The sequence below is a fragment of the Eschrichtius robustus genome, chromosome 2, assembly GCF_028021215.1.
Source record: "Eschrichtius robustus isolate mEscRob2 chromosome 2, mEscRob2.pri, whole genome shotgun sequence".
NCBI classification, from domain to species: domain Eukaryota; kingdom Metazoa; phylum Chordata; class Mammalia; order Artiodactyla; family Eschrichtiidae; genus Eschrichtius; species Eschrichtius robustus.
The window spans coordinates 30477442-30498000 of record NC_090825.1 but is presented as its reverse complement, the minus strand read 5'-3'; the positions used below and the strand labels follow the sequence as shown (position 1 = coordinate 30498000).

The 20559-nt window shown below is 36.6% G+C and overlaps 1 protein-coding gene across 9 annotated transcripts in view; it reads left to right on the top strand.

Annotated features, from left to right (window-relative positions):
• CPLANE1 (ciliogenesis and planar polarity effector complex subunit 1) overlaps positions 1 to 20559 on the top strand; it is a 129853-nt gene that overhangs the window by 34981 nt on the left and 74313 nt on the right. For 8 of the 9 annotated variants that reach the window (XR_011073066.1, XM_068535253.1, XM_068535250.1 and 5 more), the window contains 11 exons: positions 1293 to 1457; positions 6205 to 6343; positions 7499 to 7608; positions 7728 to 7886; positions 8003 to 8111; positions 9793 to 10093; positions 11463 to 12372; positions 17089 to 17237; positions 17851 to 18017; positions 18534 to 18622; positions 19584 to 19663. Coding sequence is in view for 8 of the 9 variants with exons in the window: in XM_068535253.1 (XP_068391354.1) it covers positions 1293 to 1457; positions 6205 to 6343; positions 7499 to 7608; positions 7728 to 7886; positions 8003 to 8111; positions 9793 to 10093; positions 11463 to 12372; positions 17089 to 17237; positions 17851 to 18017; positions 18534 to 18622; positions 19584 to 19663 (2378 nt within the window). In the remaining variant the exon portion in view is untranslated. The remainder of the gene's footprint in view (positions 1 to 1292; positions 1458 to 6204; positions 6344 to 7498; positions 7609 to 7727; positions 7887 to 8002; positions 8112 to 9792; positions 10094 to 11462; positions 12373 to 17088; positions 17238 to 17850; positions 18018 to 18533; positions 18623 to 19583; positions 19664 to 20559) is intronic. The other variant, XM_068535248.1, reaches the window with a different exon arrangement.

Below are 20559 nucleotides of genomic sequence, written 5' to 3'. Positions count from 1 at the left end.
TGAGTCTTCAGTATGTTGGTTTAGGAATTAGAAATAGCATTTAAGATATTTTTGGATATGCTATGCTGTTATTAGTTTTGTAACTATCCTTAGTAGTACTTCATTTTATTATTTTTTAGTAAAATAATCTTCAATGGTAGGATTTCTCTTAAATGTCCCTCTATATCAGTTAGAACCCCTTGGGTTGTAAGTAACAGAAAACTTGGTAAATATTGGCTGGCGTAATTGAGAAGCCCAGTTATGTTACCAAAGACTTGGGTTCTCTCTTTTAGTTTGTTTTCTAAGGTGTCAGCTTCAGTTTAAGGCTGGCTCCCTTTGTGGGAGCAGGATAGCTGCCAGTAGCTTCTAAGGATACCTTGTCCATGTCCAAAGGGAGTGGGAAGGGGAGAAAGAAAAGCAGTAAAAGTATTTCTCTCCCAGCATTCCAAGCAAGAGTACTGAGAGTTACTCTTGTAAGAGCGACTGAGGTCACTTCCCTGTCCTCGAATCAAACACCTTGGCTAGGGCTAATACAAGGTACTGCTTGGCAGTTGACTAGGGCCTTCCTTGGCAGCTAGGGATATGGGATCAGCTCTCCTTGAATCATTTGGCTATGTAGGAGAGGGGCAGATACCCAAATAAAAACTGAATACTCTTAAGAAGTGACAGTGGTAGGAGAAGGTTGGGGAAGCAAATGTTTACAGTACTCACGTTATCTCATTCTCTGGGAAATTAATCTGTAGCTACTGACTTGAATTGTGTTTATTCAAGAAACATTTGTTGGATCCTACCACATACTGGAGTTTACTCTACGCACTATATGACAAGGCCTTTGCTCCTGGGTAGTTCTCAGTAGTGTGGGAAACAGATACATAAATCAGCAAGAATAGATTAGCGAAAGCTATAATGGAAGTCTGAGCAAAGTGTCATAGTAGCACAGAATGGGAGGGCTTCACAGAGGAGGTGACATTGAAATATAATGGGATTTTTCCAGGAAGAGGAAGGGAAAAGTCATTCTTTTTGAAAGGAGCTTTCTCTGTAACATTCCACCCATGGTGTCAGGGGTGATGGCTTCAACTGTTGTAGCCGAAAGACTTGGGATTAGGGTCGACTTATCCCTTTACATTGTTTGAGGTGAGAGAAGTGTTTCCTTGACACTAGAAATAGCTATAGTTAATATCTGAGGCCATGCCTCAAAACTTCCTTTATAGATGTCCAGGAATATTGTACTTTGAGAGGCACTATCTTTATTTTCACTTTAACATTTTAAGTTTCTGTTTTACTAGCTACTAAAATTGTTATTTTTTTTTTAGGAAGATGGTGATGATCTTCTTTTAAAAGCTGAAAAAGATAATCGCCAAAAGGTGTCTGGAATCCTTCAACGTGTTCTCTTGCTTTTCCGGGCAGCTCGGTGTTCTTTTCCTGTAGCACAGTGGTACATCTTGCAGTTGAGATGGGCAAGAAAAGTCATGCAGAAGGTATGGAAATGTCCTAGTCACTTATGTGCTATTGAAATAGGGAAGAACCTTTTGTATTCTATTACAAGTTAATCACTAAAGGGTTGTTGCCTCTAACCTTAAATTATACATAATGGCCCATCTTTGGGAACCCTGCTTCCCTGGTAATGAGCATTAAGCTAAAATACCTCTTTTTAGCTAACAGGAAACGTCCTGACCAGGCCCACCTGTGAATGACTGCAGGGAGGAAGAAATTAACACATGCCTTCCAGAGGCTGATGGGAACCAGGAAGTGTTTGACTTTACTCCCTCCCCTTTTAGTATAAAAGGAGCCTGAATTCTAACTCAGGCAAGATGGTTCTTTGCGGCACGAGCCCACCATCTTCTCAGTTTGCTGGCTTTCTGAATAAAGTCGTTATTCCTTGCCCCAAGAACTCATTTCTCAATTATTGGCCTGTAGTGCAGCAAGCAGTATGCTCTTAGACTTGGTAACAGTACGGTAAACAATTTAAATATACTAATATTTATTAATATTTATAATTGTGATATTTTCCCAAGGAGTCCTGCCCTATAAATCCATAAGTTTCAGGCTTATTTATAGTACGAAACCTGGACAGACCGGGTTCTTTCTGCTGAAAGATAAGGACTCTGGCCTGGAGCTCAGTGTTAGTCCCATGTGGTCTGACAATAGAAAGTGTGACCTAGGCAGTTAATTCCAGGTAATTTCAGTTACTTTTTTTTTTCCCCAGTTACTTTCTTTTCCCACAATCATTGAAGATTTGAGCTTAATTCAGGGTTTACCCCACTTCTTCCTGAGACGTTATCTGTGTTCCTTGGGGGCTTCTGTGGTGTCAAACTGTGGAGAGTTAGAGTTAGTTCTTGGCAGTGTGTTTCCTTGCAGTAGTCACCCCCAGTCAGAGTCTCCCCCTTCCTGTCTTCGGAGATGGGCAGTTCAGTTTGATTCTGGGGCTGTCATCCTCTTCTACACTGACTTCAGCTGAGATGTAGCTGCATTCTTACCTGATCTGCAGCCAGATGGGACATCTGCTTGTATGTCCCTTACCCAGCTGCAATTCCCTTGTTGTCTGTCTCTCTGTAAAATGTGGAGCTAAATATTATTAGCCCCCAAAATCTAAAATTTGGCCCTTGATTAAATTACTAAATGTAACGAGAGTTTACAACTTTTTTTAGTAGAAACCCTAAGAGAGACTGAGAAGTTGTTTATCAAGTTGTTTTTGAAAATTATCCTTTTTTTTAGAGAGAAAGGTTTGTGAAATTTGCATACAGCTACCATAAAAATACAAGTTAAAACTATTAAAACTATACTCATTCTATATCTTGTTATCCCAAAGGTGTTTTTAAGGATGTTTACTAAGAAGGGCAAAGAGTTTTCCTGTATTATTGAAAGATTGTTTTTAATAGTTTCAAGATCTGTTGAGCCTGAGTGTTTGTTATAGGAAATTTTATTTTAAAAATTGCTTGTTGTAGAAAACGGTTTCCTTTATTCTTTTTTTTTTTTTGGACTGCGTTGGGTCTTCGTTGCTGCGCGCGGGCTTTCTCTAGTTGCGGCGAGCGGGGGCGACTCTTTGTTGCGGTGCGCGGGCTTCTCACTGCGGTGGCTTCTCTTGTTGCAGAGCACAGGCTCTAGGCAAGTGAAATGTGGAAAAGGAAGGCAGGAGAAATGAGGCACAAGGGAGGATTAGAAGAGTGATAAGGACTCGGTTCAACCTTGCTGGTTTCAAGAGGGCCATTATCCGAGGAATGAAGGCAGCTTCTAGAAACTGAAAATGTTTCCCCAGCCTATAGCCAGTAAGGAAATGGGGGACCTCAGTCCTGTAACCACGTGGAATGGAATTCTGTCAACAACCTGAATGAGCCTGGAAATAAATTTCCCCTAGAATCTCTAAAAAGGAAGGCAGCCCTGCTGTTACTTTGATTGGCTTTGTGAGACTCTAAGCAGAGAGCCCGCTGAGCTGTACCTAGACTTGTGATCCACAGAAACTGTGTGGTAGTAAATGGGTGTTGGTTTCAGCCATCAAATTCCTGGTAATTTGTTAGGCTAGTAATAGGAAACTAATATAATGCAGAATCTTTATTTTAGCTAATTTCTTTACCATTTTTTAATTGATATATAAATTACATTCCATAAAATTCACCTTTTAAAAATGTACAATCCCTTGGTTTTTAGTATATTCACAGAGTTGTGCAGCCATCACCACTGTTTAATTCCAGAATATTTTCATCACCCCAAAAAAGAAACACATTAGTAGTAACTTCCATTTCCTTTTCTTCCCAGCCCCTGGCAACCATTAATTTACTTTCTTGTCTCTTCGAATTGGCCTACTATAGACATTTTATATAAGTGAAATCATACAATATGTGGCCTTTTGTGACTGGCTTCTTTCACTTAGCATAATGGTCTTAAAGTTCATCCATGTCATAGCATGAGTCAGTACTTTATTCCTTTTTGTGGCTGAATAATATTCCATTGTATGGATATATAACATTTTGTTTATCTCTTCATCCATTGATGGACATTTGGATTGCTTCCACTTTTTAGCTATTATGAGTAATGCTGCTATGAACATTTATGTATAAGTTTTTTTTGGGGGGGGGTGCAGTTTATTTATTTATTATGTATTTATGTATGTATGTATGTACGTATGGCTGCGTTGGGTCTTTGTTGCTGCACGCGGGCTTTCTCTAACTGTGTCGAGCAGGGGCTACTCTTGGTTAGAGAGTGGGGTGGGGGGAAGCCCCGCAGTGCGCGGGCTTCTCATTGCAGTGGCTTCTCTTGCTGTGGAGCATAGGCTGTAGGCACGCGGGCTTCAGTAGTTGTGGCTCACGGGCTCTAGAGCGCAGGCTCAGTAGTTGTGGTGCATGGACTTAGTTGCTCCGCAGCATGTGGGATCTTCCCGGACCAGGGATTGAACCCGTGTCCCCTGCATTGGCAGGCGGATTCTTAACCACTGTGCCACCAGGGAAGCCCCTATGTATAAGTTTTTGTGTAGACACATGTTTTTCATCCATGGTCAAACTGCACCAATAATTGCAAGGATATAAGTAGCCAAAAGATGCAGATGAAGTGTAACGAACTCTGGAATTGCATACACTGCTCCAAGTCTTTTCTCACTGCAGAAGAATGTGTCCTGGTCTTCTTTTTAACGTCATGACACAAAAGGGAGCTATTTCAGTTATTTAACATCTCCTTTTTATATGTCTCTAATTATATAGCTTGTGTAACATTTTCCAGGGGTCATATTCCATAAATCCATACATTCTAGATTTGTTTCTAATAACCAACCTAGACAGACTCTGTACATCTGGTAAATACCATTAATTTGTTTGATAAGAAGTCTGTCCTTAGCATGCTTACAAGGGGATTTGACTAGATCATGTCTTTCTGGAAGTGAATAGTAGAGGGAGAAAATAGATTACAGGCCTGCTGCTAATCCTTTTCTTCCCAGGTTTATGTCTCTTAGATCCCTTTTCTTTTATTCTTTTTTTTTTAAATAAGTTTATTTTTATTTATTTATTTTTGGCTGCGTTTGGTCTTTGTTGCTGCATGTGGGCTTTCTCTAGTTGTGGCGAGCAGGGGCTACTCTTCTTTGCAGTGCACTTGCTTCTCATAACGTTGGCTTCTCTTGTTGTGGAGCATGGGCTCTAGGTGCGTGGGCTTCAGTAGTTGTGGCTCACGGGCTCTAGAGCGCAGGCTCAGTAGTTGTGGCGCACAGGCTTAGTTGTTCCACGGCATGTGGGATCTTCCCGGACCAGGGCTCGAACCCGTGTTCCCTGCATTGTCAGGCAGATTCTTAACCACTGTGCCACCAGGGAAGTCCCCCTTTTCTTTTATTCTATCACAGTTTCCTTTAACACATAGTAGTTTCCTTTATTTTCTATTCTTGATTTGTTAGAGAGATTAGGTAGTTGGTCCTGAACCATATTTTGGATTTGTCTGTCATTTTTTCATTTAGTGTCATTTAAGTTGTTCCTCTTTTCTTTTATTTTCTCTAAGCTGGTAATTAATCTATCCTCATCAAAGTAGACAAGTTTGATTAAATTCAGGTTAACATTTTCTTAGAATTGAATCCTTCATAAGTGGTATTGTATACTTCCCCTCTGCAGCACATCATGTTGCATATACGTCTTTTTCTTTCACTTTTCATGATAGTGAGATGGATCAATGAATTTGGGTCATGTTCCACCCACTATGATGTTCTCCGTCAACCCATCAATTTTTTACCTAATTTAGCATTTATTGATGATCCTCGTCTCGCTAGAGTCATTTTTTTATTAGGAGTTGCCAAATGATGACTTTGTAATTCTGTCACTTATAGATTAGTTTTTTAAAGTTTTGTATGTAGATATACCTTTTTCTGTATTAGGTTTTAGGTAATGCACATAGGTAGAGTTAGATACTTAAGTTTATTTTCTTTACTATTCCTTTGGGGAAAGTCAGGGCAAATAGCATTAAATTCTTTTTATACAGAACTTTTTAGGCAAAACTGAGTGACAAGAGAGGTTAATTTGGCTAGAACATTTTTTTTTTCCTTTGAAATTTAGCCTAGTGGATTTGTTGAATTAAATTTGTGAGCTAAGTTTCTGAAAGTACAAGTGATTTCAGGGATATTTTCTTACATAGTATGGGAACCATGCTGAGTTTTCCACTCTTTGTGGTTTATCTTACCTGCCTTGTTTGTTGCTTTATAGTTTCCTTAAAAATTGACTTATATGACTGGTAATTAACATATTCTTTCTTTACTATCAGATTCGAATGAAAGGATCCCTTCCCTCATTGAGTCCTTTCCCTCAGTCGTTACTTAATTTCTGTAAAGGAGGTGTAGCATTCTTTCGACCTGGAGCAACTGGAGACCACAAGCTTGATGAAGTGTCCATTAAAGCAATAGGTTTGTCCAAAATGAGCTGCTTGCTTAGAAATTAGGCCTAAATATTAGTAATGATATATTTTACATTTGATTCGGGGAAGTTTCATGTAACAGAGTACTGTGCTGATAATGAAAAGACCGTGGAAATATGGAAATATATTGAGGGTCCAGTGGTCCAGTGGTCAAGAATCTGTGCTTCCACTGCAGGGGGCACAGGTTTGATCCCTAGTCAGAGAACTAAGATCCTGCGTGCCTCGTGGTGCGGCCAGGAAAAAAAAAAAAAAGAAAAGATATCTAAGATACATTAGGTGAAAAAAGAGATAGTTGTAAAACTGTATATACATAGTATGATTTTATATATCTTTGTGTACTTGTATTACTTTTAATAAAAAATTGTTTTATATTGGAAATTATATTTCTAATATTGAAAAAATTTTAACTTAAATGCCTATTATTTTTTTTTAATAAATTTATTTTTGGCTGTGTTGGGTCTTCGTTGCTGTGCTCGGGCCCTCTCTAGCTGTGGTGAACGGAGGCTACCCTTCGTTGCAGTGCACGGGCTTCTCATTGCGGCGGCTTCTCTTGTTGTGGAGCACAGGCTTTAGGCACGCGAGCTTCAGTAGTTGCAACATGCGGGCTCAGCAGTTGTGGCTTGTGGACTCTAGAGCGCAGGCTCAGTAGTTGTGGCGCGTGGGCTTAGTTGCTCCGCGGCATGTGAAATCTTCCCGGACCAGAGCTCGAACCCGTGTCCCCTGCATTGGCAGGCGGATTCTTAACCACTGTGCCACCAGGAAGTCCCTTAAATGCCTATTAATAAGTGATTTTCCAAATAAATTAACAATATGGTATTAAGTAGAGCTATGTGTATTGGCTTTGAAAAATATCTACAATATACTCTAAAGCAAGTAAACTACCAATAAATAGAGTAGTTTATTTACTCTATAAAGTTTTTAATATTTTCATGCAAGTGACATGTATGAAATGTTCTGGAATAATATGTGTAAAAATTCTGTAAGGATCTCCACAACTTTTATATAAAGTATTGAGGATGAGCATGTTTCTTTTATAATCAACAGTATAAAGACATTTATTTTGGAAAACAAATAACCAACAGTTGTTATAATATTAATGTATATACTCATACAGTCTTCTTTCATGTTTCCATTCCTGATTTAGGTTGCTTCAGAGAACTTTGTGCTTTGTGTTGGATGCTGCATGTCCGTGATAAGTTATCCTATAGTTGCAGGCAATATCAGAAGGCAAGAGAAAATGTGGAGGGAAAAAAGGTATCAATTACACAAGAATAAGAAAAATAAATATTCCTTGGGAAATTATTGCTTGATCGAAGAATCTAGTCTATCTGTCTAAAGTGAAAAGGAAATGATATCTTTCAATATCCGTTTAGGACCTCGAAGTGAAGTTTGACTCTTGTATGGTTGAGCACTGTCTCAGTGCAGTGGAATGGGCTTGTAGAATGCTACCCTTCTCTCGGTTTTCTAATATTGAAGAACTTATTCAGGATCTAATTTTGAGCCTCATTGGAGAACTGCCACCCATCAGAGAGGTAATGTAAATGTAGGTGAAAATAAACTAAATCAGAATCAGAGACTGTAAAGAATTTTAATTTTATTTATAATTAAGAATGATGCTCATAAAACTCATTTTTAAATTTTTCTGAAGGTAGCAGAAATTTTTGTGAAAGCATTTCCCAATCCTGAGGACATAAGGGTTCCTTTAAGAGAAAAATATCACTCTCTTCAACAGAGACTCAGACACTATGTTGTGAAAGGTATTATTTGTCATTTCTTAGATATCTGATAGATAAATTGCTGAAGATTCTCATTTTGTTTTGAAAGCATTTATTTTCTAGTGCTTATGTTTTTATGCATTTCTCTTTGGAGATAGGAGTATGAGAAGTCAGAAGCACTTCCCCATTACGGAAGCACCAATTCTATTGCTTTGGAACCAGACAAAGCTGACTTCATGTCATGGCTCTGTCAGTTAGTGACTGTGTGACCATAGGCAAATTGCTCAGTATCTCTGAGACTCTTTTCCTTATTTGTAAAATGAGTATATTAATACTTCTTTATGAATATGTATTGAAAGAGGATTAAACAAGATAAAACATATAAAATGAATATATAATGCTTTGTATAATGCAGATATTTTATTGAAAACTAGTATTCTCCTTTTATGGTTATTTATGCTCCTTATTTTATACTATACATTCAAGATGACCTTGTGAAAATTTTTTTTTATTGTGGTAAAATATAAATAACATAAAATTTACCATTTTTAAGTGTGCAGTTCAATGGCATTAAGCACAGGCATACCTTGGAGATATTACAGGTTTGGTTCCAGACCACCATAATAAAGTGAATAATGCAGTAATGCAAGTCACATGAATTTTTTGGTTTCCTAGTGCATATAAAAGTTATGTTTGCAGTATACTATAGTCTATTAAGTGTGCTCTAAAAAAAGACAGTGTATATACATACCTTAATTAAAAAAGTACTTTATTGCTAAAAAATGCTAACCATTATCCGAGTCATAATCATAAGCAAGTCATAATCTTTTTGCAGTAGTAGCATTAAAGATCACTGATCACAGGTCACCAAAACAAATCTCATAATAATGAAAAAGTTTGAAATGCTGTGAGCATTAGCAATATGTGGCACAGAGACACGAAGTGAGCAAATGCTGCTGGAAAAATGGCACCAGTAGACTTGCTTGAAGGTTGCCCCAAACCTTCACAGATATTGCAATTTGTAAAAGATGCAATATCTGTGAAGTACAATAAAATGAGGTATTCATAATGTTGTAGAAATTTTTAAAGAATTCAAATTACTCTCTGTTTTAGAACTATAGTCTAGTTATTTAAGTCTAGAAATATCCTATCATTGTACATTATTGCATTAATGTACTTACATTGTATTTGTGATTTATATTTTTTCAGACTTTTTTGAAATCTCTAAAATGTCGTGTTTATGTATTAATGATATTTAAAAATTTTTATGTAGGCAGTCTTGAAAAACTTCCCTTTCTATTGTTTCCTGTTACTTGAAGTCAGAAAGGTGTTTTTGTTTCTTTGGCTAAAATTATACTTATTTTCTCTTGTGTGCCACTCTGTGGGAATGAGAAGAATGTTAGTGATTCTTTCTCTAATTATCCGGTTTTTGAAACAGTTAAATTACTTCTAAATTTTTTGTTTTCTAGGGCATACTTTTTTATGGAGTCACTTTTATTGTTCTTTAATGGACCTTTTCTAGCTTCTGCTGTTCTACCTTAAAAATATGGACCATACCTTTCTAACAGATATTGAAAAAAAGCATGATCTGTAAGATGGTAGAACTAAGCCTTAGCCATCAGTTAGATTTCATGTTCCCAGGGGGGACCAGAATTGGATCCCCTTATGTCTTGAGTTGAAACATTTTAATGAACTTTAAGGCCTTTTGTTCTTTTCTTTCTAGGTCCCCAAACTCAGGAAATGATGTCTGTTATCATGCATTCTATCCATAAAGTGAGGGTGAAAGCTCTGAAACGTGTGCAGAGAAATATAGGTTCTTTTGAGATGAATATATGGGAACCAACTGAAGAAGAAAAACCAGCTGAGGTTCTAGGTTTTGACACGTTTTCCTTGGGAACTAGTTTGAGCAGGAGCACACTCCCAGAACCAGGGAATTCTCTGGTCCACAGTGATGCAGATACAGCTGATACTTTCTCGGAAGCTTTGTTGGCTGAAGAAAAAAGTAGGATACATTTCTCTCAAAGGTACAATTGAGATCTCATAATAGAAAGCATTCACTTCCTTTGGGAACAAAGTACTTTCAGTATTTTCATGCAACTGATGACCTGATTTTTATTTCCAGCAACCTCACTGATTATATTATTACCACCCTCCATACCCACAAGAATGTTAGGAGTGTAAGATGAGACTGTACATTTGACAATCCATTTAAAATATTACTGAGATACAAAATAATTTTGCCACCTGAAGGTATAAAATAAAATGAGTAGATGAAATTCTAGAGTTCACTGGAGGACTTTTAGTTCTTTTAGCAATCTTAGACTTAAATAGTTCAGGATTATTTGGTTAGCTATATTATTTTTAGAGTTTCCAGGGAAGGAATTTGCAAATTCATCTTTTTTTTTTTCTCTTTGCACATTCATCTTTGAAGCTTGTCTGTAAATTGTTGAGAAATTCTTGCTTATCATTTAAACCTCTGTTACTTTGATTTAAGCAGATTTTTTTCTTTATAATTCAGTATCTACAATGCAGTTTATCCTTCTCGTGATCGAAAGACTATATAATCAACCATAATCTTGCTTAAGTGAAATAATATCATCTACTTCAAACATCTGCTTAAACTGTATCTGGTAGTATCATAAATGATGTGCTTGTTTCACCAAGCAACTTCAGTGTTAGCACAGCAATACCTTGGAGGCTGCTTATTGTGTATTCTTAATAGGAAGAGACATGGCAGCTTCAGCCCAGGTGCCTAACTGGAAGCTTTCTTTTATTGAGGGAACTAGGGATCTGTGTTCTGCCCTAAGAACCATGTTGAAAGGAAACAGATTTAAAAGTAATTATGGCTGGCAGTTAGGTGCCTGCCCAACAGGTTAATAGCAGCAGAAAGTGTTTAGAAAAATACCCAACTTTTGTGTGGTAAAGAATCCTGAGGGCAGTCCTGCTTCTTGCATATCATACAGGGAAGCTGAAAGGGGTAGATGCAAGAGAGAAACAGAAAGCTGTAAACTATGATGTGTATTGGTGGCTTGTGATTTTTTATTGACTTTGTACAGTATTTCTAAATTCTGACCTGTTAGAGGACCTTTTTTTTTTTTTCCAGAAAAAGTCATGTTTTTTTTAATAGTGAAATTCCTGTGAACCCATTTTAATCTTTTTTAACATAAAATTTCCCTTTTGATATTAATCTGTTATATTTTTTGGACTCAGAATGTTCAGCTCGAGTGAATACTTAGAGATCTTTGCCCCTCATTTGAAAGATAGGTTATCAAGGCATTAAAAAACAAGAGGTATGACTTAACCAGCGGAGAGAATTTTTATTGTCAATGCTAAGATCATTTTTAGTGATTAAATGATCTTAATTTTGTCTTTTTAAATTTTATTTTGCTATAGAAATGCCCCAAATCACATGGAATTAACATTGACTGGTAAGCCCAATGGAAAAAAGAAAATATGTAATCAGAAGGAAAACCCTAAAGGAAAAGAAGATCATGAAAAGTTATTACAAAATGCACTTCCTGTAATAGGTGTTTGGGAATTTGAACGTGACGATGATGAATATATTAAATTCCTTGAACTCTTCTTGAGTTATGTTCTTGAAAGAGACCTACTTGGTTCCGAGGATGCTGGCATTCCATTTCTAACTAGCTTTTCTGGACATCTTAGAGAACATGAACTTAATTCTTTACTTTTTGATGTACATACAACATTAAAACGACGTCAGGGCAAAACCAAAAGCCAGAATGTGTTTAGAGCTGGCTCTTGCTTTGTTGTTGCTCCTGAGTCATATGAGTATGAAAAATCAGAAAACCAGACACTTTCAGCTTCTGTACTGGTTAATCAAGGGATCAGGCCTTTTTTAGAGAACCCTTTGAATGAAGTCAATAAAAATGAAGGGAAGAGTGGGTTGTTTGGTTTAAAACAGAAGTCAGTTTACAGAATACAAGATGACAATGCAGAGAAAACTTTAATACAGAGATTGTCAAACCATAGTTTTTGCACTCCCAAGTCTATTGAAACTAGAAGATGTATTTTCAAAGCAATTCAACGCAACGATATTAACCCTCAAGAGGATCTTCCTCTAGCACTAAATGACACATTTGGCAGTATAAGAAGGCTGTTGGAATGGATGATAAGATGGTCTGATAAAAGACTGCTCTGTGATTTTGGTCTCACTGCGTCATCCTGTGAGTACAGTCCCGTCATTCGTGTAAAGACCTCTACAGCTGCCATTCTTACATCATTGTGGCTTTTGAAACAACCCTATTTTGCTACATATAAGGCAAAAAATGCCATTATTAAGGTAAAGAATTGTTAATTACATACAAATGAGAATTCTCATTTTAGATTACAACTATATTTATATTTCGCTATCTAATGAATCACTAAGTAACAAAGTTAATGACAATGCTGATTATAACCTGTATCACCTAATTTTTTAAAGTGGTTCCTTTAATTGTGAAAAATGATAAATTATGGTTAAAGTGCTTTCAGAGAGGCTGTGAGGTTTTGAGGTTTCATGTGTGTTTATAAGAAAGAAAAAGAGAGAGTTCCCTGGTGGTCTTAGTGGTTAGGATTTGGTGCTTTCACTGCCGTGGCCCGGGTTCAATCCCTGGTCGGGAAACTGATATATCCTGCAAGCTGCGTGGTGTGGCCAAAATAAAAAAAAAAAAAAAATGAGGAGGAAAAAGGAGATAATTTTAAGTGATATTACAAGTGGTATTACATTTCTATTATTTCTTTTTAAAGTTTTAGGGTTTTGTTCAGATGAGGGAGGACTAGGCAGCTGTTCAGTTTTTATTACTGATGTCTCATTGTATGTATTAGGGGATCATCTTTTCTTATACTATCTGGCAGATGAGGTTGGAGGGCCAAACCTAGAAAGGCAGATGGATATCAGTAGAGAAATTAATGCTTATGGGCTATTCTTTCTTTTCTCTACCCAGTGGCAAGTAAAAGGCTGCTCTTTTAACCTAAGTGTTTGCAAGGCAAGTATTTTTTTCATAAATATCTTTTGACTGAGTACTTGCTGTTGTACTCCAGAAAAAGATGGAGGTGAATTTCTTGGAAAACAAATTTCTATATGGTAAAGTAGTTGGGACATGGACTTTTTTTTTAGTATTTGGAGAATTCCAATAGTATCTAAATTTGTTCTTTTTTGTTCATTTTTATTGAGGTATAATTCAAATTTGCTTTTGTTTCCTTTGCTTTTGGAATCAGATCCAAAAAATCATCATCAAGGAGCTTAACTGCCTGTCTTTTCTTCTAGGAGCTTTATGGTTTCAGGTCTTACTTTCAAGTCTTTAATCCATTTTGAGTTAATTTTTGTGTTAGCTTCTATGTTGGCTGCATAAATATTAATTGATGTTATATATTCTTGATGAATTGGCCCCTTTATCATTGTATAATGAGCTTCTTTGTCTCTTGTTATAGTCTTTGGCTTAAAGTTCGTTTTGTCTAAATATAGCTACCCCTGTTTTCCTTTGGTTTCTGCTTGCATGGAATACTTTTCCATCTCTTCACTTTCAGTATGTGTGTGTCCTTAAAGCTGAAGTGAGTCTCTTGTAGGCAGTATACAGTTGGGTCTTTTTTTAAATCCGTTCAACTACTCCATGTCTTCTGATTGGAGAATTTAGTCCATTTACCTTTAAATCAATTATAGGTATGTATGGACATGTATGGGCTTAATACTGCCATTTTGTTAATTGTTTTCTGGTTGTTTTGTATTTCCTTTGTTCTTTTCTTCCTCTTGCTGTTTTTTTTTGGCCATGCCACACGGCTTCAGGATCTCAGTTTCTTTCCCGACCAGGGATTGAACCCAGGCCACAGCAGTGACAGTGCAAATCCTAACCACTAGGCCACCAGGGAACTCCCTCTTCCTCTTTTGCTCTATTCTTTGAGATTTGAATATTTTCTTTAGAGGTATGCTTGGATTCCTTTTAGAAAATCTTTTGTGGGTTTTTTGTTTGTTTGTTTACTATAGGCTTTTGCTTTGTGGTTACCATGAGGCTTATACTAAAACAAGTTATATTTGTAATAGTCTGTTTTAAGCTAATAACTTAACTTTGAATGCATACAAAAGTTCTGCATATTTATTACACTACCCCTCTCCCTGCATTTTATATTTTTGATGTAACAATTTGTATCTTTTTACATTGTGTATCCATTAATAAATTATTGTAGTTATAGTTATCTTTAATACTTTTGTGATTTATTCTTCATAGTAAAGTTATGAGTGTTTAACCCACCACCACCATTACAACACTAGAATATTCTGAATTTAACTATATATTTACCATTACCAATGAGTTTTATACTTTCATATGTTTTTCTGCTACTAATTAACATCTATTTGTTTCAGCTTGAAGAACTCTTTTTAACTTTTCTTGTAAGGCTGGTTTAGTGGTCATGAACTCCTTCAGCTTTTGCTTGTCTGGAAAACTATCTTTCCTTCAATTCTGAAGGACAGCTTTGCTGGGTAGAGTATTCTTGGTTGGCAGTTTTTTTCTTTCAGCACTTTTAATATATCATGCCATTCCCTTCTGGACTATGGAATTTCTGCTGAAAAATCTACTGACAACATTATAGGGGTTCCTTTATATGTAACAAATTGTTTTTTTGCTGCTTTTAAGATTCTCTCCTTGTTTTTAACTTTTGTCTCTTGGTGTAGGTCTCTTTGGATTTATGTTATTTTTGAACTCTCTGGGCTTTCTGGATCTGATGTCTGTTTCTTTCCCTAGGTTTGAGTAGTTTTCAGCCATTATTTCTTTGAATAAGCTTTTTGCCCCTTTCTCTCTTTCTGGGACCTCTATAATGCATATATTGGTCCCTTAAGTTATCTGCACTCTTTTATTCTTCTTCCTTCTTGCTTCTTTGATTCCACTGCCCTATTTTTGAGTTCTCTGGTCCTTTTTTCTGCTTGATTTAGTCTGTTACTGAATCCCTTCAGTGACTTTTTCAGTTCAGCTATTGTGTTCTTCAGCTCTAATTTACGTTTTGTACTTTTTTTGTATTTTCTATCTCTTCCTTGAAATTGTCACTTTGTTCATGCATTGTTCCCCTCATCTCAGTGATTGTTATTTTAGATCTCTATCAGGTAAATCACTTATCTCTTTCATTAAGATCTGTTTCTGGAGATTTATCTTATTCATTTGTTTGGAACATATTCCTCTGTTTCTTTATTTTCTTTGAGTCTCTTTGTTGGTTTCTGAGCATTAGATAAAATAGCCACATCGCCCAGTCTGAACAGAGTGGTCTTATGTAGGAGATGAAGCTTATCAGTTAGCCTGGCCTGAGCTTTTGGTTGTCTCTGAAACCTTTGTGATTATCTAAGCCTCCTTTGTTTTTAGTGATTCCTAGTAATTGAGGTTATGCGAAGACCTGTCAGTGTCCCAAAGGGGTAGATCGCATTTAGCACCAGATGCAGGCTGATTGGAAGCCAGACCCTCAGACAGCATGTGGCAAAGTATGTAGTTAAGCCCTTCTTGGGGAGGAACCGGGAGATGGGTATTTTTGCCTGCTCCCCATGGTCTGGGCCCACGTGTATAGCCATTGTGGGTATTCCTGCACCCATTAAGAACTGCTTCCTTGTTTGCTACAGTCCTGTAGGACTTGTGAATACAAGCCCTACCGGCTATCAGAGACAGGTGATCCAGGGACCTCCCCCTCAGTCAGCAGCTGCAAAAACTGGGACAGCATACGTGTATACAGGCTCCTTCTGGGTAGATACTGGTGACTTGGAGCAGGCTAGATAGAGAAGATAGAGGAGGTGTCCATTGGCTTCCCTGGTCTCTGGGGAGGGCTGTAGCCAGCCCTAGATGAGTGCTCAGGTGCGGGATCCCCAGGCAGCAGCTTACAAAGTATGCGGATGGACTCATTCCAAGGGAAGACTGGGAGATGGCTGTTTTTGCCTGCCCCTCTGTGCTAAGCCCTGTGGGGATAGCTGCAGCTGGTGCTCACACACTTGTTAATAACTGGTTCTTTGTTTGCTATAGTCTTGTGGGTTTCATGGATACAAGACTCTTTGGCTCTCAGAGCTAGGTGTTTTGGGGGCCTGACTCTCAAGTAGGAGTCTTAAAAGTTTGGGTACTAAATGTAGGGTCCAAACCCTTTGCTTCTTAGAAGCTGGAAGTTAGAAGTTCCCTCCCGCTTGTAGGGTGCTGTTCCGGGGTTGGGGTTTATGGTCAGATTGTGTTTCAGCCTTAACTACCTGTTTCAACATGTATTTTCTTATTCCCCTGATGTGTAGGAGTCACTCAGTGAGTTTCTGGATTTCTTTCAGTGGTAATTTTCTGTGTGTAGTTGTACATTCAGTGTGTCTGTGAGAGGAGGAGAATTCAGGAGCCTCCTGTGTTGCCATCTTGGTCAACACCCCTCCACACTTTTTAATTCTTCATTTGTTCTATTTTGAATTGCCTTCATTTTAAACTAGTTTATTCTGGGTTGAAGAAATTTTGTTTTGTTTTATGTTTTTGTGGTTTTTTTTCCTTTTTTTGAGATCAGTTTCTGTTATTGTAAGGTAGTTTAGAAGATACTGTGATATTTGTTGTCACTGAAATTTTTAAGTGTTTCTAGGTGATGCATACCTAAATTTCTAAGTAAAACAAAAGAGATACATTCCTTGTATTTTTAGCTGCATATATTTTTGCCCACTATGTCATTTTGAAATAATTACTAAATGTCTTTTTAACTGTAAAGAGAGTGAAATGAAAGCAACTTTACGTTTTTATTGCTATTGTTCTGTGGCCTGAAAACACTGGTGATATACCTTTCAAGTTTGTAAGGCTGATTTCTTTTGAATACTCTTTAGGTTGTCAAGCTTATTTTTTCTAGGTGGAATAAAGACTTAGTTATTGCTTCAGCATCAAATATTGAGTATTAGAAATGCAGTAAATACTTGGTAAATGAATAAGAGACTTAATCAGGAGAAGTTCTGTAGAAAGTATTAATAATCTAAAAATATAATGAAAAGTAAGGGATTCAGTAATGAATATTAAGTACTATAAATGGTTTGTTTTAGGTGCTAGAGAATAATTACCCTGAGCCTCAGAATGGACCCAATAGAGAGAGTGATTATAAAACAGATGCTGGCTGTTCTGTTGCACTATCCACTCAAGGTGGGACAGAGGAAGGAAATGATCAAAATGAATCTTGTCAAAGTATCTTGAAGTAAGTTGCTGATTATACCTTCCTTTTCAAATACCTTGTTTGATGGTGTTTGGGCTTAAAGGAGAATTGAACCCTTGAAAGTTAAAGAAATGAGCATTTCTTTGAACTAGAGAAGCAGTAAGTGAGTGCTTTCTGAAGTACTTTAACAATTCATTACAAATTTTGTTTCTTTACGTGTTGGTCTAGCTTATATCTTCTAAGAGAGGAGCTAATTCATCCCAAGAGATCCCTTTATTATGTTCATTGATTTCCTGTGTCAGAGGAAGTTGAACTAATCATCTCATCCATTTTTACGTATTAAGTAATACTACAAGTAATGTATCTTTGAATACTAAAGCTGAAGCCTTGGTAGCAGGAAGATTCCTTTGTGAGAATGGCAGATTTAGAAAAGTTGAAATTATTCTAATCCTTTGAGTAAATAAAAACGGGACATTCAGTTACTCATTGAACAACCTTTTATTAAGCTTCTAGTATTTGCCATACATGGTTAAAAAACAAAGACTTTATAAATACGAAAGCTTAGTTTGTTCTTTTTCAATAAACTGAATCAATTGAAAGCAAGCTCTTTGTTCCCAAGAATGAGTTATAATTTTAGCTGCTTCATTTTTGTCAGTAGAATGCCAACTGAAGTAAAAAATCCCGAAATAAAAGGAACCAATGATGAGATGATTTCTGTCACTGATGATACTGAAAAAGAATTTATAGATATTGAGGAGCATCTTTTAGAAGTAGAAACATTTACACAGGAGGAAATGGATATATACCCATCAGACTATGAAGGTCAGTTCATTTAGCTAATCTTTTTTTGTTTGACCTTACTAATTTGATATTGGTGAATGATTATCTGAGATAACTTAGTCTTACATCTAAATTGGCATGTTTATAATAGCCTAAAGCCAAATATTTAAAGAGTATTTAATATTTATGAAACGTTAAGCATATTAACTTATAACCTGAATATACAATTTTGGGGCCTTTTGCCTTGCTGTGTAATTACTATGGGTCTCCTCATTGCTGTGAACCAATTCTATGAACCTTTCCTTGGCAGTCTTCTTTAAAACAGAAACTCTCAGAGCTTTGTATGGAGTTATACACACTGATATGAGGCCTCTCAAGGCTCACCTGTGATTTTGATGAAGAGGGGTTGTCTCTAGGTGTTTAAAGATATTTTTGTAAGGAGGATAGAAAATGTTTCTGCCATTATATTTGTTTCCTATAATATTTCTGAACATTCTAAAAAGAAAATTGATTATTTTTCAAAAGGTCAGTTTTCTCTTCCTTCTTGTTTCCGTGTAGAGGATGCCAAAGAATCTGTTGGAATTGTTAAAAGTCCCAGTATTGCCTCTTACATGCAGATGCAGACTTTACCACAGCATTTAGAAGAAGTAAGTCTATAAGCAGTGGATAAAGTTACTTAAATTATGCTATGGTAACACTATAGTGTTTTATTCAATATATCCAACCAAGGCTATTATCTCTTAAAAGTGTACTGTGGATTGTAGAGTGTAGCCATGCAGCATTTTTCTTTCACTGAAATTCTATTATTAGTTAGATGTCTAATAATTTCAGGCTATGAAATGTTAATTTCATAAACTGCTGTAGTAAATTAATTTAATCAAGAGTGATGCAAGTGTTCCATATTCAGGACGTATAATTCAGCAATAGTGTGCAGTTTTTACACATACATGCACTTTTATGTATTATTTGTTTTCTCAAAACTCTATACACTGGATTTCCAGGTAGAACACAGGCATCTCTAATTATTGAAACAATTCCTTTAAGAAGGATTTTTTTTTCTTCTGATTTTCTAGTTGTTTTCATAGTGTACAGTTGGCCCTTGAACAACATGGCAGTTAGGGGCTTTGACCCCCATGCAGTCAAAAATCCTCATCCATTCATCCCTTAGTATTCACGGAGGATTGGTTCCAGGACCTGGCGCAGATTCAACCAACCCCAGATGGTGTAGTGTATTTACTGAAAAAAAATCCGCATATAAGTGCACCCCCTTAGTTCAGACCAGTGTTGTTCAAAGGTCAGTTGTACTTATGTAGTGATGTGTGTGTAATTTACAAATACATTGTAAATACATTGTAAATGATTTCTAGTGACATCATTTGTCTTTGTAGTTTAATATGCTCAATGGCTCAGGGTGATGGGCCAAAGGCATCGCAGTATAAAGGTCTAGTCAGAGCAGGACTGGGAGTACATTTTAATGTTTGGTTTCGCACTTGGCTTTTAGACTGTTTTTATTCCAGGCGAATGGCTAATGTGAAACTCAAGATACCTGAGACAGTAATACCTGTTTGTTTCAACTATTTTCTTTTTGGGTACTATTAATTTTAACAGCATTCCACAGGAGAGGTTCAGTGTCCAAGGGAAGAACTGTTAGAGACATGTATGGAGGAAAAATCAACTGAACAGAAAGGGTAAGGGGGAAAAGTATGGAAAGCTTTCAAAGCTCATTTGGGATTCACTTGATGAAGAGGGTTTTTTTTTTCTCTTCATCATTGACAATATATATTTTATGGTGATACTGTGTTCCTAGTGAAATTGTAACCTCAATTTAATAGTAATGGTAGTGATGATTTTTAGTAAATTCTATGCTTGCTTCTAAATCTTGGTAGAGTGAAATAAATAATGATGTCTAAAATGCTTTTTGTTCACCTGTCACTATCAACCTTAGAGTAAAATATAACTATGACTAGACCAGAGTTTATTCAGCTGCTAATTAGGGTACTCCCTTTCCATACTAATTCCACTTTTCATGGGTCAAGTAAAGAATCATTATGAGTCATATGTGTATAATCTTTCACTGTTATGGTATGATTACTGCACACTGTCCATAGGGCTTTGATGGACACAGACTCTGCTTGCTAGCTTATTATTGCTTCTAGGATAGCTGAAGGCAGTTTTCATTTGTTGCAGTTTGGGCATGATTTCTTAATTTTTAGAATTTTTGATGTTTTAGAATTTTAGAATTACCTCAGATAAGAGAGGCAACATAATTAGATTTTTTTCTCTTCTTTTTTGTTCGGGTCTTCTGTGGATAATTGACAAAAAAAATATGTTTAATGTCCTGTGCCTTTACAAGTAATATAGATATTTCTATTAATAAAAAACTAGTCATTACAGTTTCAGATGTGATAATGGGCTCTGTAGTGTTCCTGAGCAAAGTGTCTGCTTCTTCCTAGGTAAAATTTGAGGTCCCAGCTAACTTCATTTCCGCTTATTTTAGATTATATTATTTCTGTTGCCAAGCATTTAATAGTGTTCACGTCGTATATTAAAGCCATCCAGACATATTCTTTGCTTTTGTTTGAAT